The sequence below is a fragment of the Ochotona curzoniae genome, unplaced genomic scaffold (assembly GCF_017591425.1).
Source record: "Ochotona curzoniae isolate NIBS_2020 unplaced genomic scaffold, NIBS_Ocur_1.0 contig_4148, whole genome shotgun sequence".
Taxonomy (NCBI): Eukaryota; Metazoa; Chordata; class Mammalia; order Lagomorpha; family Ochotonidae; genus Ochotona; species Ochotona curzoniae.
The window spans coordinates 7,242,482-7,270,121 of record NW_024466146.1 but is presented as its reverse complement, the minus strand read 5'-3'; the positions used below and the strand labels follow the sequence as shown (position 1 = coordinate 7,270,121).

At 36.2% G+C, this 27,640-nt stretch overlaps 1 protein-coding gene across 1 annotated transcript in view; it reads left to right on the top strand.

The window, feature by feature from the left end:
- Positions 1–27,640, top strand: part of KANSL1L (KAT8 regulatory NSL complex subunit 1 like) — a 105,202-nt gene that overhangs the window by 16,970 nt on the left and 60,592 nt on the right. Inside the window, exon 3 of the mRNA XM_040984618.1 lies at positions 16,771–16,912. Coding sequence (XP_040840552.1) covers positions 16,771–16,912 — 142 coding nt within the window. The remainder of the gene's footprint in view (positions 1–16,770; positions 16,913–27,640) is intronic.

Sequence of the window (27,640 nt, the reverse complement as noted above, 5' to 3'; positions counted from 1 at the left end):
AGCCCACCTTTGTGGTTGCTCAATAAAGGATATGTGCAAGCTGATGTGCGAGCCAGACCCAGTGACAATTGATCACCTGTTCACAGCATCCATGGTAGCAGAAAGAGATCAGGAAAGTCTCATCAATTTTTGCCACTGAAGAATCCATCAACTCTTGCTGCTTGACATTTCCTTGGCGTCTTTTGCCAGTGTCCACCACTGCAGGCAGAGCTGTGCTTAGGTTATACTACTGTTTCCTCACTATAGCAAGAACTATTGAATTCCACTCAGTGTTGCTGTTTTTAAGATTTTTATGAAATTCACTTGTAAGGCAAAGTGATGAAATGTAAAGGACAGACAAAGACAGCCACCAGCTCACTCACCAAATGACCACAGTGTTTGGCATGAACCAGACCAATGCTAGGAGGCAATACTTCACCCTGGTCCCTCCACATGTGAGGTGGGAACCCAAGCACCTCAGCCATACTCTGATGCTTCCAAGTGCATTAGCAGGAGAATGGAACAGAAGCTAAGCAACTAGGACAACAATGAACTTGAATACTGATGTAATACTTGAGTACTGATGTAGTCAAATGCAGTGTCCTCAATGCCTGCCCCACAATCTACTCAGTATCCTTGCACCCACATGTAAGTGAAGAACTTTCTCCTACTGAAACCAGTGCATAAGATCTGGAAGAGGACAGTGTTCTATCAGATGTGCACATATCAGTGTAAGACAGCAAGAAACAAAAATATTGAAGGAAGCATTGCAGCATAAACACAGTTTTTCAGTAACTGGCCCCAAAGAGGTAAATCTGTGGATTACCTAGTGAAGAATTCAAAGTACTTTTGTAAAGAAAACTAAGTAAACTACAAGAGAATACAGGCAGCTTAAAATCAGAAAAACAATGTAGGAAAAAAACAAGAAGTTTAGCAAATTGAGATGAATACAATGAACAAGGGTGAGCAGCTGGCATAGCAGCTGAGGCACTGCCTAGGATGCCTGCATTGCACATTAGAGTGCTTGGCTTTGATGTCTGACTCTGGCTTCTAATTCCAACTTCTTGCTAATACAGATGCTAGATGCAACCGTGATGATTCACATAGTTGGGTTCCTTCTGTCAGTGTGAAAGACCCGACTTCTCCCAGTGCTATTGTGAGAACTGTGGGGGTGAACCAGCAGATGGAAGTTCTCTCTGTTCCTCTCCCTCTTGCCCTCAATTACCCTCTCAACCAAATACAATTTAAAAAAAAAATTAAGGCAGTTCGTTGGCCTAACAATTAAGATGCTGATTGGGATTCCTGCCCCTCATCTCAAGGTGCCCAGGTCCTATTCTGCCCTTGGTTCCAGCTCCCTGCTTTATATACATTCTGGGAGGCAGCAGATGATAGTTCCAATGATTGGGTCTGTGCAACCCATCTGAGAGACCTGTTTGAGTTAATGGCTTCTGGCACTGGTCTGGCCCAGCCTCAGCTATTGTAAAAAATTGGGAATGAGTCAGTGAGTGGGAGCTCTACCTATTTCACTTCTCCCTCTGTCTCTTTCTTTGTGTCTCTGCCTTAAATGAATATAATATGTATTATGCATTAGATATTATATGCTACATTATATGTATAATGAATAATATATATATTATATATTAATACATATATGTGTATTAAAAGAGCCAAATTCTCAAGTTGTAAAATAACAGTGAATGAAGTGAAAAATGCTGTAGAACCATGAAGAGCTGAAGTGATAAAAATGGGAAACTGTGAATTGAACAGGCAATATTATTGGGGGGATGGGTAGGGAGACATTGTGACACAATTGTTAGGATCTCATATTGGACTTCTTCTATTTGGATTCCCAATCTACTTCCTTCACATTTTCCTGCTATTGAGCACCCTGGGTGGCAGCAGTTGGTGACACATGGCCTTAAATTCTTGCCGCTTATATGGGAGCCCAGGGATTGAGTGGGGTCCTAGGCTCTTGGCTTTGATATAGCCCAGCTGTTGCAGTCATTTGTGGACTGAAATTGCAAATGACCCAGCCTTACTGCTGTAGTCAGTTGAGAAGTGAACTGACCAATGAAGGATCTCTCTTTTTTGTCTTTTCTCTCTTATATAACTCTGCCTTTCAATAAATAAATAAATAAATAAATAAATAAATATTCAAAGAAGGCATTAAGTCAAAACTGTAATGAGGCAAAAAGGTTCATAAAGAGGATAGAAAATTATAAAAGGTATGTGTGTATAGCTATAATTATGTTTGTGCATGCTCATTATCAGACTTGCTAAATGTGTGAAACAAATATTAACAGATCTGAAGAAACAGACTGCAGAACACTAATAGTAAAGAACTCAGTGTTCTGTTTTCAGCAATGAGTAATCACCCAGACAGACCATCTAAACAGATACAATGGGTTTGATACATGTTTTAATCCAAATAGAATTGACAGCTAAACACAAAATTGTATCTAATACTGGTAAATATAGTCTTTAAAAGTGTACCTGCAATGTTCTCTAGGATAGGACACAGATCTTAAGATTGAAGTTGATAGATGTGTTTTACAACCAAAATTGTATGAAAGCAGAAATCAGGAAGATGAGAATTTTGTAAACTCAAAACATATGGAAATTACACAAAATGCTCCTGAACAAACCAATGGATTAATGTATACATTTAAAGGGAAATTTAAAAAAAATCTGGAAGAGGAAATATGTAAACCAAATTTTTTGAGCTATAACAAAGATAGTTTTAAGAATACCCATATTAAAAAGGAGAGTTCTCAAACAATATTACAGCTCAAGAAAGCAAAGAAAGAACAACAGATCAACCCATTATTTAGAAAAAAAAAAAAACAACAAAACAAAACAGAAAACTAGAACAAGTGAACCAGAGGTCAAAAAATGTTTTTTTTTTTTTTTTAATTTCTGAAACAGAGTTGATTTTTTTCAAAATATAAGAAAAATCGACAAAAACTCAATTATGGTGAGAAATTAAAGGAGAAAATCAAAATCAGAAATGAGAGACATGGCCTGCCACCACAGAGATATTGAGAATCATAAGACACAACTATGAATAATTATGCCCCCAGCAAGCTGGATAACTTTAAAAAAGGGAAAAAGTTTGGGCCTGGCATGGTAGCCTAGTGCCTAAAGTCCTCACCTTGCATGTAGTGGAACCCCATCTGGGCACTGGTTCGTATCCTGGTGGCCTTGCTTCCCATCCAGCTCCCTGCTTGTGGCCTGGGAAAGCAGTCGAGGACAGCCCAAAGCCTTGAGACCCTCCACCCCTGTGGGAGACCAGGCAGTGGCTCCAGGCTCCAGCCTCCTAGGCTCAGCTCCAGCCATTGCAGCCACTAAGATCTTCCTCTCTATTTCTCCTCTTCTTTGTATATATGACTTTCCAATACAAATAAATAAATCTGTAAAAAAGAGGAAAATTCCTAAACATATATAATCTATCAAGACTGAGGAAGAGTAGCAAAATGGAACCAACTTGTAGCAGGATACTGCAACAGAGATAAAAGCCCACTATCATTGAACAACCCAATGCTAATGGCTTTACCACTAAATTTTGCTAGAAATTAAATGGACTAATAGCAATCTAAAAGTTCTGAAAATAGGTGGAATATTTAAAAATCATTTTTATGATGACAATGTTGCCAAGATACCAAGACCAGACAAGGACACTGCAACACTATAAAAATAAATTACACATCACTTCCTCTGGTGGACATGGCATCTTTGTCTGAAATTAACTGTTTTTTAATGAACGAGTTTATTTCTAGACTCTGTGCTGTCCCATATATATGTAAACCTTGCCAAGAACACACAATTGGGAAAAGATCATCTCTTCAATAAAACATTGGGAAAACTAGGTATCTATATACAGAGAATCAGATTGTGTTCTTACGTCATACGATATGCCAAAATCAACTCAAAATGTATTAAAAACAAAAGACCTGAAATTGTGAAACTCATAGAAGGAAACAATTTAAAAAAGCTTCTTCACAGTATTATTTATAGAGACATTTTGGATGTGATATCAGAAGCAGAAGCAACACAAGCAGAAATTGTTTTAAAAGGGCTGCATCAAGCTGAAATGCTGCAGCACAGCAATCAGCAGAATCATGAATCAACCTCAGGGAGGAAGGAAGACATTTGCAAACTATTGATCTAGATGTTAACAGTCAACATGTGTGTGAAAGTCATGCAACTCAGTAGCAAGAAAGCGACCCAATTTAAAAAGGACATTTTACCAAAGAAGGCTTATAGATTGCTGAGAGATAAATGAAAAAATGCTCAACATTATTAATTTATGCATTTATTAAAACCACAATTAGAGGGCAAATGCTCGGCACATTGGTTAAGTCACTGCTGGGGATCCCTCTATCAGAATTCCTGACTGAGTCTCATACTCTGCTTCTGATGGGCTTCCTGCTTATGTGCCCCTAGGGAGACATCAAGTGGTGCTTTAAGTACCTTCTCTGCTGACCAGATGGGACACTCAGATGTAGTTCCAAGTTCTGGAGTTGAGTTTGACCCCACCCTGGCTTTTGTAAATGTTTGGCTAGTGAACCAGCAGACTACCTCCTTCTCTCCTCTCTCTCTTCCTCTCAAATAAAGTTTAAAATAGCATTTTAAAAATAACAATTCAACCACATTGATGTGTCTCACACTGGTAAACTGGCAAGAGTTGTTATCTTTAAAGAAAACTGTTGCTATTTTAAAAGGAAATCTTTGTGCACTGTTGCTAGGAATGTTAATTAGTACAATATATATGGAAAACAAATTTTCTTCAAAGTATTAAAACAGTTACCACATACTTTAGCGGTTCTACTCATGGAAACGTATCTAAGGGAAATGAAATCAATATATTGTATTTTTATCTATGCCCACATTATATTTCCCACAGTGGCCAAAATATGGAGTCAGCCATATTAGGTCATTTATGGCCTTAGTATGAGTGAATGCATGAAGTGTGGTACATGTTTAAAAGTTTGGAGAAAATGAATGAAGTTTTCTTTTGAAATCTATGCACATGTGGAGTATTCAAAAAGTTCACATTCATATAATGAAAAAGTTGTGCATAGATTAAAAAATTAATGCATCACATTAAACTTATCTTTTAATTCAAATTTTCTATAAGATTTTTGAACCCTCATGTATGTGTCAAATAGAATACCATTCAACCTTTAAAAACAAGAAAATTCCATTATGTATGACACAGATGATCGTGGAAGACCTTATGCCAAGTTAAATAAATGAGAAAACAGGAAGGGAAGTAGAAAGAGATCAGACTTACAAAGAGAATAGAGTGGTGTTACCAGGGGTGTCTGGTAGAGCTTAGCTGAGCTGTTATAAAGTTTTGCCTAAACACAAGACATCTCCATGATTCTAATTTCAGCTTGCTAAGTAAAGTTAGAATTAGTAAATACATAGTACACTTGAAGTTACTGAGAGAGTGAGCCTCACCATAAAAATGCTAACTTGTGTGAAGTGAATGGATGTCAACTAGCTATTCTATATGGTTTCATTACGTAAGCATATATGAAAACATTACATTGTGTGCCATAAATATATACACTATATCCATTTGGGCTATTTTAAGCTTTATTGCTAAAAAAGTTCTTAAGTCATCTGAAGACCAATTTTATCCTTTCAAGAATATTTTTATTTTAAAGTGTTATACAGAGAAAAGGAGAGACATAGAAAGAGGTTCTCCATCTGGTGGTTCACTCACCAAATAGCCACAATGACTAGGTATGGAAAAGGCTGAAGACAAGATCCTAGAACTCCATCCAGGTCCCACATGCGTGGCAGAGATCCAAGCACTTGGGGCCCTTTTCTTTGCATTGTAAGGGCCTAAATCAAACAGAGCCACCTAGACATGAGCCAGCAGGCAATAATTTAACGCACAGTACCACAGTGAGCCTATAAATTTAAGCTTTCTTAAAGAAGTCCACACATTAAAAATAGTCTTTATTTCTTAAAGTAGTGTATTGTGGAATTATTTTCATCAGTACTTTTTTTTTTAAACATTTATTTATTTATTGGAAAGTCAGATATACAAAGAGGAGGAGAGACAGAGAGGAAGATCTTCCCTTCGATGATTCACTCCCCAAGTGAGCACAACGGCTGATGCTATGCTGATCCAAAGCCAGGAGCCTCTTCCGGGTCTTCCACATGGGTGCAGGGTCCCAAGGCTTTGGGCTGTCCTCGACTGCTTTCCCAGGCCACAAGCAGGGAGCTGGCTGGGAAGTGGAGCTGCCGGGATTAGAAACGGTGCCCATATGGGATCCCGGAGCGTTCAAGGCGAGGACTTTAGCTGCTAGGCCACGGCGCGGGGCCCCATCAGTAGTTTTTAAAAATAGTTTTCAAAGTGAGTGCTTGATGCAGAGGTGATATCACCACTTGGGATACCCATCTCCCATCTTGGAGCTCCTGATCTGCGTCCTAGTTATTTTACTTCTGATCCACCTTCCTGCTAATCTGTACCTTGGGAGGCAACAAAAGTACATGGGGGCACTTCCAGTCACCTGGCAGACCCAAATAAAGTTCTGGGCTCCTACATTCATACAGTCTAGCCCTGACTGGTGCAAGCATTTGAAGAGTAAACTGCTAGATGGGAGAGCTGTCTGTCTTTCAGATGAAAAGTATTTTTTTAAAAAGTGTCTGATGATTAAAAAAAAAATCAGTCTTTTTCACCACCAAGAGAAAACCTTAGCAGTATATAAAGAAAATACTGAACATTCTGTGTAAGTACTTTCCTATAGTTCAATAAGTTGCTGCTTTAAAAAAAATTATTTTCATGTGCCTGGAGTACAGACAGAATTTTCCAACAACTGGTTTACTCTCCAAATAGCCACAACTACCAAGGCTTAACTAGACTAAAGCCAAGTGCCCCAAAAATATGAGTCTCTTACTTAGGAAGCAGGGGCTCAAACACTGGAACTCTCATGTGCGTAGGCACATTACCAGAGAGCGGGATAGAAAGCAGGACAGCTGGTACTGGAACTGACTCCAGTATGGCATAAGGATATCCCAAGTGCCAGGTGAATCTGTGGTTCCCATGGTGCCTTTTCCCCTATTGTTGGTTTATGAAGTTTAAGATTTGTTATATATTTTGAAACACCCAGAGAAGCTACTCATTCAGTTCAACAAACTCTAAAGAAATTTCTTTTGTGAAAAAAAAAACTGATGTAAATAATATCTCCTGATGATCTTTTTATTAAATTTATCGCTTCTGGAATTGAATGTTTTCAAGAACTCACATCAAATGAAGAAGCCAAAATCTAAGGATATAGAGCTTTGAAAGGATGAACAAATTTATTCTGTACAAATGCTGGTGGAAACTGAATAAAAATTGATATTGTTAGCTCTGATTTAAAGGTTTGTAAGTTTTGTATGGTTTGGCACTTTTTTTTTTTCCAAATAAGTGCAGGTATTTTTACTTTGCAGAACATGGAACTATTCAGGAAAGTGTGTGTGAGTGTGTGTGTGTGTGTGTGTGTGTGTGTGTGTGTGTGTGTGTGCGTGTGTATTTGGCATTGCCACAGAAATGCCTTTTCTCTATTCTGGCTTAATGATAGTCACTTCTTCGAGTATCAATGCTATTTTAAAATATCTTGTGTCCTATTAATTTTCAAAGACATTTATAACATTTAGCAGGGCCATCTGTAACCCATTTATATGTATTAGAAGATATTTCTTCCTTTGAGCAAAGTTTAGTTTCTAATCACAAGGCATAAAGTGCAGAATTCTTATCTTTTGGCACTACTTGCCCTCTCAATCAGGGCTTTTGGAAATGCTTTGTTAACACTACACGCCTGCCTGGTTTCCTGAACAAAAGAACCACGTACTCATGCCTATGCTGGCACACATGCACGCATTCAAAGCCTATGCGTAACTCTTCCTTTAGCAAATGTGCTTTGATTCGTTTAAAATTCATTTATCTCCTTTTTAAAAGATTTATTTATTTTTATTACAAAGTCAGATATACAGAGAGGAGGAGAGACAGAGAGGAAGATCTTTTGTCTGACGGTTCACTCCCCAAGTGGCCGCAACAGCTGGAGCTGAGCCAATTCGAAGCCAGGAGCCAGGAGCTCTTCTGGGTCTCCCATGCAGGTGCAGGGTCCCAAGGCTTTGGGCCGTCCTCATCTGCTTTCTCAGGCCACAAGCAGGGAGCTGGGTGGGAAGCAGAGCTGCCGGATTAGAACCGGCGCCATATGGGATCCTGGCAGATTCAAGGTGAGGACCTTAGCCACTAGGCCACAGCGCCAGGCCCCATTTATTTCCTTTTAAAAATACATTTTTATATATTTCATTTTTTTGATGTTTTACAAGGATTTTAGATGCAAAGTTATGACTCGCTAACGGACATAAGCTTTCACAATTTTTTCTATAGCAAGGTGATGGTAGCAATAAGCCTTCTCCAACCCTTCCTTTTTTTCTTTATCTTGGGAAATGGGAGATGCTAAGGGAACTAAATTTGCCCACACAATGTGTGAATTCTTTTAAACTAATATTGAAATTCTCAGTCTGGGGAGTTGACACCCTGAGTTCTGCCAGAGTTCTGGGCAGAATTATATAATGTATCAGATTATGTTTGCTCCCATTTTCTTGCACTTCCTGATAGGATTTCTTTTAAAATACTAGTCCTAGATTATCCTTGGACATTATAGACTCCTCCTTAATTTGATTTATTTTCATGCCAATATTAGGGTTCACGACTGTAATCTCGCAGCTTGTTTTTTTTTTAATTTTATGAGTGTATGAATGTGTATGTGTATAATTAAATGATATATAAAAGTTATCAAATTACTGTTAGTAAGAATTAATATTCTTCGATTATGAGCATTTCAAATGACAACTTATTCACCTAAGTCATCCTAGTGGCCTAACTTGTTTTGAGGGAAATTATGAGTGTTAATTCAGTGTAAATGTGTGGAATGTAGTAACTGTCAAGGGTTGGATGTGCTTTGGAGGACATAGCAGGGACTTGTTAGGTTTACTCTCCCTTAGGATGACACCGGTATAGTGTTGAAGATAATAATCCATCTCATTTCCATACCCGACTTTTAAAAAGATTAATTTGTAGTGAGAGAAAGAGATAGAGAGAGAAATGTAGGAGTGCAAGGGAAAGTGGAAGAGAAAGAGAATATATTTCATCCTTACATGCTTCAGGCACGATGTGACTCAGACCAAGGCCAGAAGCCCAGAACCCTGCTTGACTCTCCCGGGTGAGTGATAAGGACCCGAGTGTTTGAGCGTCACCCGCTGCCTCCCAGTGTGCACATTAGGGAGCAGGAGTTAGAAGCTGGTCCAGAACGAGATCCTGGGCACGTTGATATGGGATGTGAGTACACAAGTGGCATCGTAATTGTGCCAAGCACCTGAACCACAGCCAGTCATTGAAGGGTGCGACCAACCAGTTTTAATTGCAAGACCCAGGAGTTACACATATTGTTTCATATCTTATTGTAAGAATTTTGTCATATATTCAGACTTTACTGCACGTAAGTTTAGAAAAAACATTCTGTAGCTGAGATACCATTGGCTCAGTTAAAATCCAGAAAGTTCTATTATAAAAATGAAAGCAAAGGAGAATGGGTGCTGGTAGAATGGGAAGCAGCAATCTGTGTTTTTTTTTTTTTTTCTCACTGGAAATCCAAACATTTGTGACCTTCTTTCTCACATAAAGATCATACCTACTTTTCAAAAACGACAGCCCAAAGCAAAATCCTTTTCTTGGGTCCAGATGTGATTATCCATTATGTAGTGATTTATAAACTCAAAGGCAAGTGTTCTTCCTTTACCTTTTGCTGCTTAAATGTGCGATAGAATCACTGACAAAATAGCTTTAATAAAAACACCTTTGGAATGAGAGAAAATTAAGATACACCTTATATTTCGTGATCCTTAAAGGATTAAGACTTTTTGCTTTGGCAGTGAAGGAAGGGCTTGGTAAGACCTAGTTTTGCTGAGAGAAGCTCACTTGTCCTTTGTCCACTATAGTCTCTGATTTGCCTCTTAGGGAATTATTGCTGTTCTAATTTTTGTGACTCTGATGTGACTTTTGCAGAGTATTAGAAACTGCCCTACTTTCTCACCCTGCTTCTTGTAAGTCAAATTTGGCACCCAGACTACATTATGTTGTCTATGTCAGGCTTGTGGTGCTTGTTTTGCTGATAGAATTCCCTCCAACTTGTAGGTTTCCATTCTGTTTTCCTTCAGTCATGTATATGTGAATGTATCAGAGTTGAAGATCTCAGTTGGTCAGAGTTGTTAAGCCTACAGACTTAGTCACTTGCTAGTTACTTTTCTCACACCATCCAACTATCCTTCAAATGAATGACTGCTTTAGTGAAATGGCTACTTTTCAGTAGCTCTAAAAAAGCTTAAAAGCATGCTGAAATAGATAAACTTGAACAGAAAGTGTTTTCATAACCTGACAAAAGAAAAATTAGCGCTCTCTAAAGGAAGACTACAAAATCTACATATTCAACAACATAATATTCATTGTGCACATGAAATGTTTATATTTGTGTTTGCATGAAACTGGCTTCTAGACTTGAATGTACATTTATGTATTTATAAATATGTATGTGTGTATAACTTAGATATGTGATGAAATATAAAAATAGAAACAGACTTGGAAGAGCTAGAGATGATATTAATATGAAAAGATTTAATAACTATTGTAAACATACTCAAGGACTTAAGAAATGTGGGAATGAGTGAAATTAAGGGAAGAATAGAGAAGAATTGAATAATCATAGTTAAAAATAAAATAGCTGAAATGAAAACTCCTTTGGCTTAATAGAACAGATTTTGAAAAATGGTCAATAAATGAAAATAACCATCTAACTTATCATTGGAAGGCATGTGGGTCAGATGGAGTAACATTTGAGTGCTGAGAGGGGAAAAAAATGTCTATTTAGAATCCTCTAACTGGTATGCATACACAGTAATTTTAAATGATGATTTTAAATTTTAAATGAAGATCTTCAAGCTAAAGGAAACTCATACTGGGTAAAAACTACACAGATGAAAGAGGAAATGGTAAGAAATAGCGAATTTGTAGGCCTGCGCTATGTAGAAATTAAATTACACCTTTCCAAACCACTCGCAGATCAAGAAGAAATTACAGCATATACAATATTCTGATAACAAACACATAAACAATTGAGGAACATATCTATTATGAAGGCAGCACTAATATGAATATTTTTAACCCTGATTGCATATATTAAAACAATGTAAAACGAATGATGGATTTCTTTAGTAGGCAGAGTGACAGAAGAAGAGATGGAGAGAGTGAAGCAGAGTGATGGAAAGACTTCCCATCCTTTAATTCACTCCCCGGATAGTTGCAGCAATCATTTTCTGAAGTTACATAAACACTTAGGAAGTTATATCCAGATTCAGATTCAGAACAAGTTAAAGAACAGAGTAGAAATTGATTAAACATAAAACAAAAGCAATGGAGAAAATCAACAAAAACAAAATTTTGTTCTTTGAAAATATTAATTAATTAAAATTTTAGCTATTTTGGTGAGAAAAAACAACCAGTATTTTGTAGGCATTAATCATTAGAATTTTGTGAGCAACTGTGTATCAATACATTGCAGTATTTAGATTTAAGTACTCCAATTATTTGAAAGAAACAATTTACCAGGTTGACTGAGAGAGTAATACAAAATTTAGGAAACTTCATACCAATTGGAGAAATTGATTTAATAACTAATTGCCTTTCCTGTGTAGGAAGCTCCAGGCCCAGATGGCTGCACTGGGCAATTTTATAGGAACTAAAATGATAGATAATTACAATCATACATGAATTCTTTCACAAACAATAGGAGGAGATACAAATTAATTTTCTGTGGTCAGCATTAGCTTATCTCAGAGCTAGACATATGCTACAATAAAATATATTTGTATTTCATTAAATTATAAATGCATAAAAATCCTTAATGAAATAGCAAATAGAGTCTAGCAAAAAACAAAACTACATTATGGGGCTGATGTTAGGGTGCAGTGGATTAAGCTTTTGCTGGTGATCCCATAGCAGAGCATCTTTTGGGTTTTGGTTGCTCCAATTCTGATATACTCCCTACTAGTGTTCTTGGGGAGGCAGTAAAAGATGATGGTTCAAGTACATGGGTTCATGCCATCATGGAGGCCATAATAAAACTTCTATTTACGTGTTTGAGCCTGTAGTGTTTAATTACTTTATAATAATTTTGTGATGATCACATAAAGAATGGAGATATATGACCTTTATTAGGAAAGATTTTTTTTTTCTTTTAAGGATTTCTTTTATTGAAAAGTGAGATAGACAAAGAGGAGGAGAGACAGAGAGGAAGATCTTCCATCCATTGACTCACTCCCCAAGAGGCCATAACAGCCAGAGTTGGGTGGATCCAAAGCCAGGAGCCAGAGCTCCTTCCAGGTCTCCTGTGCGGGTGCAGGGTCCCAAAGCTTTGGGCTGTCCTTTACTTTCCCAGGCCACAAGCAGGGAATTGGATGGGAAGTGGAGATACCCGGATTAGAACTGGCACCCATATGGGATCCCAGCGTGTGCAAGATGAGGACTTGAACCACTAGACTACCATGTTGGGCCCTAGGAAAGATTTCTTAATATGTGAAAGGTATTAACCAAAAAGGGGCAGTTTGATATTTGAGTGTCATCAAAATTTGAGTCATTTGCTTCTCAAAAGGCTTCAAAAGAACAATCATAAAAGACAAGCTGTGGACTCAAAGTGGTTCTGATACATGCACTCTGATATACAACTGTCAAAATAGTAGGATAACCCAATTAAATATGGGCCAAATATCGGAACAAGCATTTTTTATCAAAGGATGTTTTATACCTCTTGGAAAGCATGAGATGCTTGTGAAATAATGCTCTACATCAGATAGGAAAGCTCTGGCTCGTGGATCAAATCTGGTCACAAAATGTTTTTACGTTTGTAAATATTGGAATACAGTTACATCTGTTCATTTTTGTATCATACATGGCTACCCCCATTCTATGGCAGTTGTTAAAGAGAACATGTGGTTTGCAATGCCTGAAATATTTACTGCCTCCGTAAAGAAGTTTCTTGGCTCCTGGTCTACAGTAGCCTGATTTGAGGCAAGGATAAATTCTTCCAGGTGAGAAAATACCACTGGAGATGGTTGCTTCAAATTTTTTCATCTGAGCAAGTTTTATTATTATTATTATTATTATTAGAGTTGGTGTTTTTCACAAACTAGATCTTTTCTTTTGGTTTTCAGTTACAATTAATTATTGTATCAACGAGCTGACAAAGTCTTTGTTAAGGTCAAAAAGAAATTATACATGTGTCTTTCAGTCTTGATAATGTAAGTTGTAATATGAAAGTTCTGTCTTATTCTGAATACCTACCCTTTTATTTAGAACAGAAATCTAACTTTATGTCAACAGACAATACCAAGAGAAACTGCATACAAAATCAAACAGTTTGTACTTACTTCCTGCATCAAATTAAGTGGTGACTGCCTGCCTACAAGGATGGGGATCAAAGGCATATGCTATCTCTCTGGGGGAATTGACTGGTTTCTCTTACTGTCCAGGTGGTCTCCTCTCAAAGTCACTTGATCTTTTCTAGAGGTCTCACCCCCACTTTATGGTCAACACATGGTGGTCTCTGGTTTGTGGTCTGTTTAACACACTGTACAAAGAGGCATGGAATGAGTATCTTCAGTGGTTGGACAGGCCAGGAATCTGGGGAATCTGGGCACTCTTGGTATGCCTCACGGTCCTAACAGGCTCAGTCGTTACATCAGCTATGTCCGGATTTGTTGCACTAAAAGTTACTTAAGCCATTACATCATTGGTTACATACGTTGTTTACATAATTCATGCTTTAACTTAAGATGTTAAACAGTGTTGATCTGCTTTGAGCAAGTTCGCCATAGGTATAGCTCTAACATGTTTACAACCTTAATTATTTCGGAAAAAAAAGTTTCTTCAAGCAAGGGAACATTGTTAGTAGGGAAACTTGCATATCATTGTTAATTCTATCAAACATTTCAATTCACTTCCATTAAAATGTTTAATAAGTAATCCTTTGCAGGAAATTCACTTTACACATCACAAAACCTCTGCATAATTTAGTTCATGTTAGTATAATTGAATAAAGAGATATAAACAAGATTTTTATAAACTTCAGTTTCAGAATATCTGATATGAATGCTATGTGCTCCATGAACATGTTCTTTTTTCTCTTTTACATTTATTAGGTTATCATCAATTTGATAGCTAACCCGAATTGCAGTTTATAAGGAAATTTTGTATGGAGCAAAACTCATTGAAAGAATGTAGAAGATCATATTTGATTTCTACCACACTTCTCAAGTAATGCCTACTTTAAATGAACTTTGGATCCATTCTTTTTCTACCTTTTTTTCTTAGCATCACCCCTTTTCCAGTCCAAGCCCTTTTTCGCTTCATTGACTTATTCAATATAAGCTGTCAGAGTGTTGATGACTTGACACAGTAGATGTCTCCTCTGGCTTCCATGAAATTCACTGTGGTCCTCTTAAGTTACCAGCAGTAGTAGTTTTGAAGGTCCTCTAAGACAATAGGTTTTTTTTTTCTGCTCCAGTAATCAGAACCAGTCACACACCGCCAGCCTCAGTGCAATAAAATCTAGGGAATATTGAACAGCACATGTAATATTTGGAGACCACTATTACCTGCATTGTACCATCTTCAGATTATTAGTTAAATTTTTTTGGTTTGCTTATTTCTTCTCATTTTCCACTGGAATACTAATATCCAGAGTGCCTGGAAAGAAATTTCACATACTGCTTAGTCAGTGGTTTTCATTTTTGAATTAAAATTCAAACATTTCACTATCAGCTATGCAAGGTGCTACATTGTGTGGCCCTTCTCCTCCACTCTGATTTCACAATTAGTATTTAGTGTTGTTACTATCTAAAATAGTTTATTGTGAATAGGTATTCTCTTATTTTTTTCTATGTTAATGAAAATGTGATTTTTTTTAATGTCAAGTTTACAAGATGAAGGTAATTACTGTAAATGAAATAGTTAATAACACTAACAGCATATCAGCTTATATGGAATCTCCAAATACATTACTTGCAATTAAATTTTTAGAAAAAACAGCATTTTGAGGTCAGGCATTTAGCCTAGCAGTTAAGACTCCTGTGTGATGTTGGTGTACCTCAGTTAGAGATCAGGCCACTTCCCCTGCTAGACAGTGCAGAGCCACAGAAGCAGCTAAGATCACTCATGTGGTCGTGTTCCTGCCATTTATGTGCAAGACCTTGGTTGGATTTCCAGCTACCAGCTTCAGCTCTGATCGAAGCCGCACAGTGCTGGCATTGGGGGTTTATGGAAAGGGGTGGGAACCAGTGGTAGTAATACTTTCTCCATGTATCCCTTTTTCACTGCCTTCATCCCGTTCTCTCTGTCACCTTCCTTTCATTTCTTGCTCCCTTCCTGTCTCCTCTCTCCTTCTTCCCTCTCTTAAAGTTTCAAACACATTAAAAATATTTTCATAAAATATTGTTAATAAAAAATTAAAGATAGCCTTTTGCAAATATAAAATCCTGTTAAGATGACCACATTCTATTGTTTCCATAATTGTTTTCTGTTTCTTTGACAGCAATCTCAAAGAACATTTTTCCTTGCTAGAGTTCATTCTGGTTAAATGTGTTTTTCAAATTAATAAACATTAGGTTCGCAGAAAGAGTGAGTGGAAAGTTCAGGATGTACTCGTACACCCTGATCCCCCCAAGTACACACCATCTGCCACTAGCAACACCCCACATTAGGATAGTGTATTTGTTACACTTGATGAGGCTCATTGAATCATCATTACCACCTATAGTCCATAATTTACATTGGGGTTTGCAGTTCGTGTTATATAGTCTATGGATTTTGACAATACATGCATTTTTTACACATTTTTAAGGTCCATTTCTTTTTCATTAAGTTTTGCTCTCCAGTTACGTTTCCGATTTCTGTCATTTTCTCATTTGGTAATTTGCATCTACTGATTAATTCTCTCTCTCATATGGACACATGCACACACACACACAAAATCTAAAATAGTTTGTTCTCTAGCTGGAGTAGTTGGACTATCTCAAAGTAATTGGTTCATGGTCCCACAGACTATGGGTCAGAGCAGTGCTCCTGTTGAAAGAGGAACATGGAGAGGTATTGGATTCATCCCTTACTGTCTGATACATATGAAAGAAAGGCTTATGCAAATACTTTGTGATCACTGAGATGTGAATCCTGGGAATGGATTTATCTTAGTAAACATTTTAAGTCCTATGTAGCTGCCTGCTTATCTGTAATGCAGTAGAGCATTCATATTTTTGACAGTTTCTTTAATTTGGTTTTAAGTTTTTAATTATGCCTGTTTTAGCAAATGAAGATTACATTAAGTGTCCTAACAGCAAGCCCAATACTTACATTTTAAAAAGCCTTCTGCAACAGTTTTTACATGGCATTTTACTGTCATTGCTTTTGTTTTTTTCTTTACTGGTCCCTCCTTAGTTAAACAGGTATTAATAAAGTTTTAAACAGAAGAGGTATTGTACTATCAATTCAATATGTAATAGTGCACAAAAACAGGTATTTGCTGGGTGGAAGAAATGAAATTAGTTTCTTTTGAATGAGAAGTTAGTCTACTAGTGTCATGTAATTATATGTCTTTTTTTTATTTGTGTTTTACGATATGAGTAAAGAAAGTTATAAAACGGTCTTGTGCCTTTACTAACAGTGTTTTGTCTTCTTCACAGTCACTGTAGTCCTGAATGGAAGTGGCTTGTGGACAGAGCAAGAGTTGGCAGCCGATGGACTTGGCTTCAAGCTCAGATTTCAGAGCTAGAATACAAAATCCAACAACTAACAGACATTCACAGGCAAATTCGCGCCTCCAAGGTATTATCCCCAATCTACTTTATTTAAATATTATACTGTCTGTATGCTTTCTTTCCATTTCATAAGACAAAATAATTTTTGCAAAGTTTATAAGAATATAACTAGCTTAAGATTTTTGATACACTGACATGTTAAAACTTTCTTAATAATACCTTTTGATTTAACATGATAATCTTTCATACTTTTTGAGCAATTCAAAACTTCAATAGATTCTAGTTAGTATAAATTATGCATATGTATTTCTTTCTAGTTTTTTTTTATTATGGCAAAACACAAATAACACAAAATTTACCAAGTTTTGTGGCATTAAACACATTAATTATGTTAGGCATTCATCACTAATCAGCTCCATAAGTTATCCATTTCTTTTTCCTCTTCTACTCTTGGCATCTGTGCCTGTCTTTATGATTTTTAGTATTTTAAGTATCTCATGTAACTGGAATCATAAGTACATTGTCCTATTTGGTTTATAACATAATGTCCTCAAGTTTCATATATACCTTGGCATGTATTAGAATTTTAAAAACATTTTAAGGCAGAATAATATTCTATTATATGTACACACCATATCTTGCTATGCTTGTTTTCAGTGATAAAAATTTGGGATGCTTCTGCATTTTGACTATTGCGAGGATGCTGTAACCATAAAATCATGTAATGTGCAGACACAGGTTTTAATTCTTTTGAGAAAACACAGAAGCGGAAGTGCTAGATTATGTAGTCATTCTATTCTAAATATTCTAAATATTCTAATATTTTTGCACTCTTCTCCTAAAGTGGTTATAATGGTTTACATCCCACCAACATTATACAGCGGTTTTACTTTATCCATTTTAGTTTTGATACTCATTACCCTGAAGATGAATGATGTTGATGTTAAGGATGCTTCCTTAATTTTTCCCAAATTTTTACGATTACATATTTTTATTTCACTTTGCTATTTCAGGCTCAACACTTGTTGGGTAAGGATATCAACACACAGCAAGTAGAAAAAAAAACCCAGCTGCTGTTCCTCTGGAGTGTAGACGAAGGCTATAAAAATGATCCCATCCCAGATGTCAGTGTCACTCATGTAGATCATATGTTTATTCACCCTTTACATGTCATCTGTGGAGAAACATCTCAAGTCCTTTGCTCATTTTAAAAGAAGTTTTATTTATTTTTATTGCAAAGTCAGATACATATAGAGGAGAAGAGACAGAGGAAGATCTTCCATCCATTGATTCATTCCCCACGTGGCCGCAACGGCCGGAAATGAGCCAATCCGCAGATAGGAGCCTGGAACCTCTTCCAGGTTTCCCATGCAGGTGCAGAGTCCCAAGGCTTTGGGCCGTTCTCAACTGCCTTCCCAGGCCACAAGCAGCAGGGAGCTGGATGGGAAGTGGGGCTGCCGGGATCAGAACCAGTGCCCATATGGAATCCCAGAGTGTGTGAGTGCTTTAGCTGCTTAGTCTACTGTGCCAGGCCCTCTTTGTTCTTTTTTTCTTTCTTTTTTTTTGATGCAGCTATATTTTTATATTTTGTATTTTCTTGTTGAGGTTTCATATTTATTTATATATTCAAGAAATTAATCACTTACCTGATAAATAACTTGCAAATGTTTTCTCCCACTTATTGGGTAATTTTTTACTCTGTTGATATTCCCTTTTGATACTCAAAAAAAATTATGAATTCTAGTTTAACTTTTGTTAGTTACCTGTGCTTTTGATGTCATAGTGAAGAAATCGTTGACAATCCACGGTCACAATTTTTATGGTTTTAACACTTTCATTGAGGAAAATTAATTTTTGTATATGGTATAAGGATCTAACTTCATTCTTTTGAATGTGAATATCAGTCTTTATATTTGTCTTAATACTAATCTTACAATGTTTTGGTTACTGTGGCTATATAGTGGCTTTTAAACTCTGAAAGAATGTTTGTTGCTGCTTTGCTGTTCGTTATCAAGATCATGTTGAGGATATGGCACCCTTTCAAATTCTGGATGAATTTTAAGATGTGTCTTAAAAGTTCTATAAAAAAGTGTTGTTTGATATGGATTGAATTGAATATGTAGGTCACTTTTGGCAGTTTTGACATCTGAATGTAACTAAATTTTTCAGTTTGTGAGCATCGTATGTGTTTAAATTTATTTATGTAATTTCTTTCAGCATCACTTTGTTATTTTCATTGTACAGCTCTTTCGCCTCCTTGGTTAATATTCTTAAAATATTTTCTTAAGTATTTTATTCTTTTATGTTATTTTTCACAAATTTTTAAAATTTTCATATTCATTCATTATTAGTTTATATAAATGCTACTGATTTTTATGTGCGTGGTTTTTGCATCAGTTGAGATAATCCTGTGATTTTTTTATTCTGTTAATATAGTGTATTATGTTGACCAGTTTTGTGTGTTGAGCCATCCTTGCATTTTAGAAGTAAATCTACTTAGCTGTGATTTATAATCTTGTCACTATGCTTCTGAATTTGGCCACTAGCTTTTAGCTGAAGGTTTTTGCAGCAATATTAATAATACAGTTTCTGTGTTTTCTTTTCTTGTAATGCCTTTACCTGCCTTTGACATGAAGGTAATACTGATACAATTGAATGAGTTCAGAAGTGTCCCCCACTCTAATCTTGAGAAGTTTGGAAAGAATGGCTATTTTTTTTTAAATGTGAAGCCATTCAGTCCAGGGCTTTTTTTTTTTTTTTTTTTGTAAGATTTTTTATTGCAAGTTCAATCTTCTTACTAATTGTAAGTCTGTTCAGATGATTCATTTCTATGTAATTTGTTTATGGTAAGTATTATAGGTCTTTCCACAAATTGGTACATTTCATCCACATTACCCAACTTGTTGGCATCCTATTCTTATAAAACTCTCTTAATAATCCTTTTTATTTTATCAGAATAAGTAGCAAGTTCTCATTTTCATCTTTTATTACGGCAACCTGATTCTTCTCTCTGTCTTCCTAATCCAACGAAATGTTTATTGACTTTGTTAATCTTTTTGGAGAATCAAATTTTAGTTTCAATGATTTTATATATTGTTTTTATAGCCCATTCTCATTTATCTCTGCTCTAATCTCTTTTATTTCTTCCTTATGCTAACTTTTGGTTTAGTCTGGTTTATCTTTTCTAGTTTCTTAATTTTAAAATATTGTTTGTTGGTTTGAAATAATTTGTTTAGAAGCATGAAATTTAATTTTTAAATAATATATCCTTATTTTAAACCAAAAATACTGTTTCTTACAGTTCTGATTAGAAAAACAGACTAATTCTAGATTTTGGTTATACTCAGATTCTTTTACTCAGAACAATTTTTATTGTAAGACTACTTTTTTTTTAAATTTTTCTTTCAAGGGAATATGTGAGCCATAGAATTAGTAAAGAATGAATTTTCTTTAAAGTTTCATGTGTTTGAACCATGAGAGTAGGCTCAGAGTGATAATGGTTCTTTATTATAAGCTTGCTCCTTCTGCATAATTTTTAGTCCAAACTACAATTACTAATTACTTCAGTAATATTATTTTTTAAAAAGGTTTATTTTTATTATTTTTTTATTGGAAAGGCAGATATACAGAGAGGAGAAACAGAGAGGAAGATCTTCCGTCCGATGATTCACTCCCCAAGTGAGCACAACGGCCGATGCCCTCGACTGCCTTCCTTGGCCACAGGCAGGGAGCTGGAAGGGAAGTGGGGCTGCTGGGATAGAACCGGCGCCCATATGGGATCCCAGGCATACAAGGCGAGGACCTTAACCACTGTGCCACTGCGCCACCGCGCCGGGCCCCAGTAATATTATTAAAGTGTTTTCCTAATGTTAGTGCAAGGCAAAATTTTGTGGAATATATGCAGTGTCACTTGGACACCATGAGATAATGAACATTTAGAAATAAATTCAACATTGAAATGCTTATAGCTCCATATATTACATATACAGGGAAGAATTAGATCTATTTTAAATAGTGATAAATAATTCCACTTATTGAAACACATTAATTCAACAGAAAGTCTGGAAAAAGGTTTATAGCTATAAATTCCTTCCTTTAATTTTTGAATCCCAAATTTGACATGTTGTATTTTCATTCTCAACCACATGTGTCTCCTAATATTCCATTTGATTTTTTCTTTAATTTATTGGTTGTTCTATCAATTTGCTAATTTGTGCAAATTTAAAAATTTTCTAGTTGTTGTGTTTTTGATTTCTAACTTCATCCTGTTGTAGTTGGAAAAGATACTTTTTAATGATATCTTTCTTTTTATGTCTATTTAGTTTTAATGTGTGAGCTTTTCTGTAGACTGTCCTGGAAAATGTCTCAAATATACTTGGGGAGAATGTATGTATTGTTAGAAGAGAATATTCAGTGCATGTGAAGTCTAGTTGAGTTTTTGTGTTGAGTTCTCCATTTTCTTACTGTTACCCATTATTATGTGTGGTAATAGAAGTTGTGCAGGGGTCTATGGCACAGGCATTCCAAATAGGCACAATCCTTGGACCATTGCACTCATGTGGGAGGTCTGGATGAGCTCCTGGCTTCTGGCTTCAGACCAGCCTAGCCCCTACCCTTGTGGCCCTTTGAGGAATTAACCAGCAGATGGAAGAGCTGTTTCTCTTTCTCTCCTTCTCCATCTGTAACTCTGCTTTTCAAATAAAAATAAATAAATCTTTAAAAAAAATAAAAAAGTTATCTATTATTATACAACTTTTATTTCTCCCTTCAATTTTATCAATTTTTACTTTAAGAGTGTATTTTGATTATCTGTGGTTAGTTGTGTTGATATTTATAGCACTTGTAAGTTCTTGTTTATGAAACCATCAGTACTAGAGAATGTCCTGTTTTGTCTCTTGTGACTTTTTTTAACTTGAGGTGTCTTTTTCTGGTAGTTACAGCTATACTTGATCTCTTTAAATAGATTATTATTGCACAGAATATCTTTTACCATTCTTTGATCTTCAATGTATTTGTGTCATTGCATTTTTATAAAGATTTATTTTTATTTATTTGAAAAGCAGAGTTACACAGGAGAGAGAAAGTTGAGGTGCAGGGAAAGAATCTTTCAACAGCTTATTCACTCCCAAATGGACACAATGGCGAGGCTGAGCCAGGCAAAGGAGAGGAGTTTGGAACTCCAGTTGGGTCTCCCAGCTGGATAGCAGGGACCTAAGTCTTACATCATTTTCTGGTGCATTTCTAGGAACACTACTAAGCAATTGGATCAGAAGTGGTGTAGCCAAGACTTGAACCAGTGTTTATATGGAATGCCCACATCTGCAGGTGCTGGCTTAGCCCATTGTAAACACTGGTTCTCTCTCTCTCTCTTTAAATATTTATTTATTTTTATTGGAAAGTCAGATATACAGAAAGGAGGAGAGACAGAGAGGAAGATCTTCCATCCAATGAGTCACTCCCCAAGTGACCACAATGGCTGGTGCTACGCTGATCTGAAACCAGGCGCCAGGAACTTCTTCCGGGTCTCCCATGTGGGTGCAGGGTCCCAAAGCTTTAGGCTGTCCCCATCTGCTTTCCCAGGCCACAAGCAGGGAGCTGGATGGGAAGCTGGCTGCTGGGATTAGAACCAGCGCCCATATGGGATCCTGGCGCGTGCTAGGCGAGGACTTTAGCCACTAGGCCACACCACTGGGCCCACACTGATTCTTTTGTCATTGAATTTAAAGTTAATCTCTTGTAGACTGCATAGCACTGGATCATGTCTTTTTTTCCTGTTCTTCTAATCTCTGTATTTTGGAATGGATTCAAAGTAAATATTGATAAGCTTGGGTTTATTGGTATCATTTTGCTACTTTGATATGCTTTATACTTTTATTGTTTCTTATATTTTTGTGTTAATTTTCTTCAATTATTTTTTGAAAATGAAGTATTTAAATTTATTTCTCTTTTTGTGTATATCCAAATTTTTTTTGTATTTTCTATAGTTACCATTATTATAAGGTTATAGCATTTTAAATTGAAATTAATTCCAGTTAAGCTTTGAAAACAGAAAACTTCTATTCCTACACAACTTCTTGTTTTCACTTCTTCTTGTTAATATTGTCACAAAGATAATAATCTTATTTTTGTGCATGCAAACATAATGTCTTTTGAATATATCAATCTATTAATTATATAGGAAACAAAATATGGAGTTACCAAGGAAAGTTACAATACTTTTAAGATAAAGTGTTTGACAATTTGTGTTTGTGACTTAATTAAAAAACAAAAAGTTTCATTATAACCCATTTTATACTAATAATAGTTTTTATAATTGCCCATGTATTTGTCATAGATGTTTTAGTTTCTGGAATGGTACGAGGTGTCCTCTTCAGGCTCCAATGTACTGCCATATTCCCCATGGTCACCTGAATATGCTGTCCATTTCTCTGTCTAAACCACTCAGGGTGCCCAGCTCTGAGTCCAGTGGAAACCTGGACTCAGCAATAATGTAGTAACTCTGGAAATCACAATGGCTACCCACCCCAGAGTTTGATGTTTTCATTATCCGTTTCTTTGCTTATTTGCATGAGCTGTCTCAGTGGAAAGGATCAGATTAAGCCATAACCTTCAATCTTCTCAGGGTTTTCTGAACCTGTGCCTTTGATCGCTTAGTAGTACTTTCTATGCACAAAATTACTTTTATTGTGCTAGTCTTTAATATCTGGCTTCCAACAGAAGAAAAAAATGGAATGATAGGAGCACAAAAATAGAAGTTGACCATTTAAATATGTCTGAAGTCCCTCAGCCACTTGCAACAATGCAGCAAGCAGTGGTGCAATAGCGGTGGCCTGCCTCTTTTTAGTCCCACAGTCAGAGCCTGCAGTCAATGATCAGAGCACTTATCCTACCCCTAATGTTTGGGGAAACAGCATTCTTCTTCCCCATACGGCTCCCTAAGACTGTGCAGTTTACTCAGGGGTGTGTGTGTGTGTGTGTGTGTGTGTGTGTGTCTGTGAGTGTGTAGGTGCTTGTCAATGGCTTACATGTGAGGGATGGATAGCAGCTACTGTGCTACGCATGAATTTGACCAAAATTACCAGGGGTTTATTGTCAAAGCCTGTAAATTTTCATTACAGTCTCCAAAGTTCCTAAGCAGTTACTTCAGAATCTACCAAGCTCTGCTCTGTCTAGGCAGAGAAATAGATTCCTCGTGCCTCCTACTCTGCTTTCTCTACAGAATTAAAGATTTTTAAGGCATGTCTGCCTTGTTGACATTTACTATAACATCTGCGAGAAATTCTGAGTGTACCTTATTAAATCTTCTTGGAGAAGCCAGGAGCCAGGAGATTCATCTGGGTCTCCCCCGTGGGTACAGAGGCCCAAGGTCTAGGCTCATCTCCCACTGCTTTCCCACGCACCTCAGAATGGACTGGATCAGAAATGGACAGCTTCCAACCCTCCCTCTCATACTCTTCTTTCTTGTTCTGTTAATCTTTGCAATGAAATACTTTCAATTTGCTTTAATCACAAAATCATTCCTCCATTAAATAGAGAGTTAAACAAGTAGTTAATAGGAAAATCACTATTCCTAAGGCTTATAGACAAGGACTATTAACAATAATCAAATGTCATAATGTCAGTCTCATCATATACATTACATTTTATATTATTTATATTAATTACCTCAAATCAGAGGAAACATATGATATTTGCCTTTTAGTGATGGCTTTGTAATTATCCTTTTGACCCATTATTTAATGATGTACCTGAATGTTTCCAAACACGTGAAACCTTTACACATTTTTAAAAAGTATTATTTAAGTATACTGTAGTCTATGAATCAGTTAACTTGTGTATATTCCATTATTTATAATGATTAGTAATCTAATTTTATAAGTGCTTGCTAAATTACATAGACATATTCTTAAATATTCAGCTATAGAATTCTGTGTAATTATTAAACTGGTGATTTTGTTAAAATATCATATATATATATACATTATTGCTCATCTTGATCATTCAACTTTTGATATATGTTTGCTTCTGCTTATCTTAAATTTTTTAGTTTCACCTGGTAATTTTTAGTTTTTGTTGTTAAATATTTTGAAATGCTGCTTGTTTGTTAGACACAAATTCTCTACAGCTTTCTTCATTCCTTTCGTTTTCTCTGCACTGGCTTAAAATTACACGTGCTAATTTTTTTCTTTAATCATTTTTGTTAATTTTTTAACATGCTTTCTTAACCAGCTAGACTTTTCAACAATGGTGGAAAGCATTCTCTTTTTTCTTTCTTTCTTTTTTGGTTTAAGAAGCAAATTTATTTTGTCAAGATTCTGCAGGCTGGGAAATCCAAGACCAAATCCTGATAAGATTTGATGCCTGCCTTGGACCAGCTTTCTGGCTTACAGAAAGCCATGTTTTCACCGTGTCTTAACATGGCACAGAAAAGGAGATCTCAACTATCTCTTCGATTTTATAAGGACATCAGTTCCATGGGATCCCGCTTCCCTCCCCTGAAGACCTCATTTAACCTTGCCTCCTTAAAGTCTGTCTCCAGTGTTGCCGTGGCAGAGAAAGACTGTGATTTCAATATGTGAATTTGGGAGAGAAATAATTCTGTCCATATCAATTTCTAATATGAATCTCAACTGCAGACATATTTAAAACAGAGGTTTTGGTCAGTTCCCACAAATTTACCTTCAAAAACTTTCTATTAGTTTATATTCTCAAACTGAGTGAACACAATTGTCTGACTACTCACCGCTTACACATAAAACTTCTGTAAATTATCCTGAGTCTTCTCATTTCCTAACATTATATTATCACCCTTGAGGGCAAGAACTGCTGTGGCCCATAACGCTATAGGGTTGTCTTGAATTTGGTCACCTGCGTGTCTACGGTTCATATGCTTGTGCCATCATCTCTGAAGTGCTAGCATCTTTAATGTCTTTGCTTCCAGTATTTTCCTAATAATCCCTTCTACACAAGTTGACTTGAACAACATGTCAAGACATTATTTTATGCACCTAAATAAAACTTTTTAGCAAATCTCATTGCACTTAAAATGCAATCCTATTGCCTTATAATTTTTTGTTCTTATTTATATGAAGGGAATAGATTTCATGTATTGCATATATTGTATTTTAATAGTATAATGATGCCCCCTCCTTTCCCTCTCCTCCATCACTTGGTTTCATCCTCCATCATCTCTCTTTTACCATATATTTTTAAATTTGTACAATGATACACTTTATATTTTTAAGATATAAAAAGGTTAACCCTCCACTAAACAACAACAGCAAAAAATCAGTAAGTTGTGAGTAGAGAAACCAGTATTTCTCCAGAGTTTAGACAAGGGCTATAGGCAGTAATCAGATCTCAAACTGTCAACTTCACTTATATGCATCACATTGTATTTTGTATTCTGTATATTAGTTACCACAGATCACAAAAAACACATATATTTGGTTTTGGAGGGCTGACATATTTTCACTAAACATAACGGTCAGAGAGGTTATAATCGTTCAGGTAATGCTGCTGTGTATATTCTTCCATTAGTCTCTCTTTAGAATGTACTTTTATATTTCGCATAAAACATAATCTTGGGGTTTATATCTTTAGCTCTAGACAAGTCTGTTGTTCAGATATTTTGTGGTTGCAAATTTCTTCCTATCCTCTTTTTTTTCTTAAGAGTTTAAAATGTAAAAGAATGCCTAAGCAACATGGAAAAAACTCGCCTATTAAGAATTTTTGAAAAAAGAGTTGCATAATTCCTTTCTGTATTTTTAATTTGCTAATTCTCTATATGCTTTGTCTAGAATTTGTCTTCAATGTTTTACTTTTTGACCATACTTTTTCTTGCTAATATTTATAGTTAAGTGTTTTTAAACCTGCTTAAAAACATAAATGAAAGGGAGAATCTTTCTGAAAGTTAGTCTCACAAGAGGTTAATTGAGAAGCTACAGACAGCAAAGACTCAGAAGCATTCTTCAGTAGGGAACAGAAGTCTGGACTTAACCACGCCCTGCTCCTAGGGAAGTGGGCTCTTAATGTTGCCACAGACCAGTAATTGAGGTGTCAGCTTCATCTTGTCAAGTGATAATTGTTATAGTGGTTACTGACCCTCTTCCAGTGTTGCATATTGAATAAAGAGGGACAGATATATTTTAAGATCATTAATCTTTAGATGAGAGTTAAATGTCCAGATTGAATGAGAGGACTAATACACATTTTCCGAAGTGCTCAACCTGGAACTAAAGGTACTGCTAGGATGTGACTTTGACTATCTTGCTTGGGAATATTGGTTGAGTGTGTTCTGAAAAGCAAGCACTTCTATGAGCAGAAGTAATATGTTCCATTTTTATGGAAATGTACTTAAAAGCCAGTATGTTGTTCTTCATGCTCTCTTCCACTGCTGTGATGACTTGGTAACTACCTGTTTGAGATGGTGTAGTTACAGAGCGAGCATTCTACAGTACCGAGGCACCACTTGAACAGACTTCTCCGTGAAGAACCCTGGACTCACAGTAGACGTTGCATGAGTGAGGAATGAACTTGTATATGATAAACTGCTAAGAATTTAGTGTGTCTTTGTTACCACAGTGTAGCCTAGCCCATGGCTTCTAAAATATTACGTATCAGCGGCTCAGGTCCGGCCATCACGGCCACTTGAGGAGTGAACCAGTGGATGAAGACCTTTCTCTGTCTCTCTTTCACTCTGTAATTCTGCCTTTGTGATAAAAACAAATAAATCTTTAAAAAAAATTCTCTCATTGCCTTGTTAAAACAAATTTCTGTCCTCATTGCCAGTTTC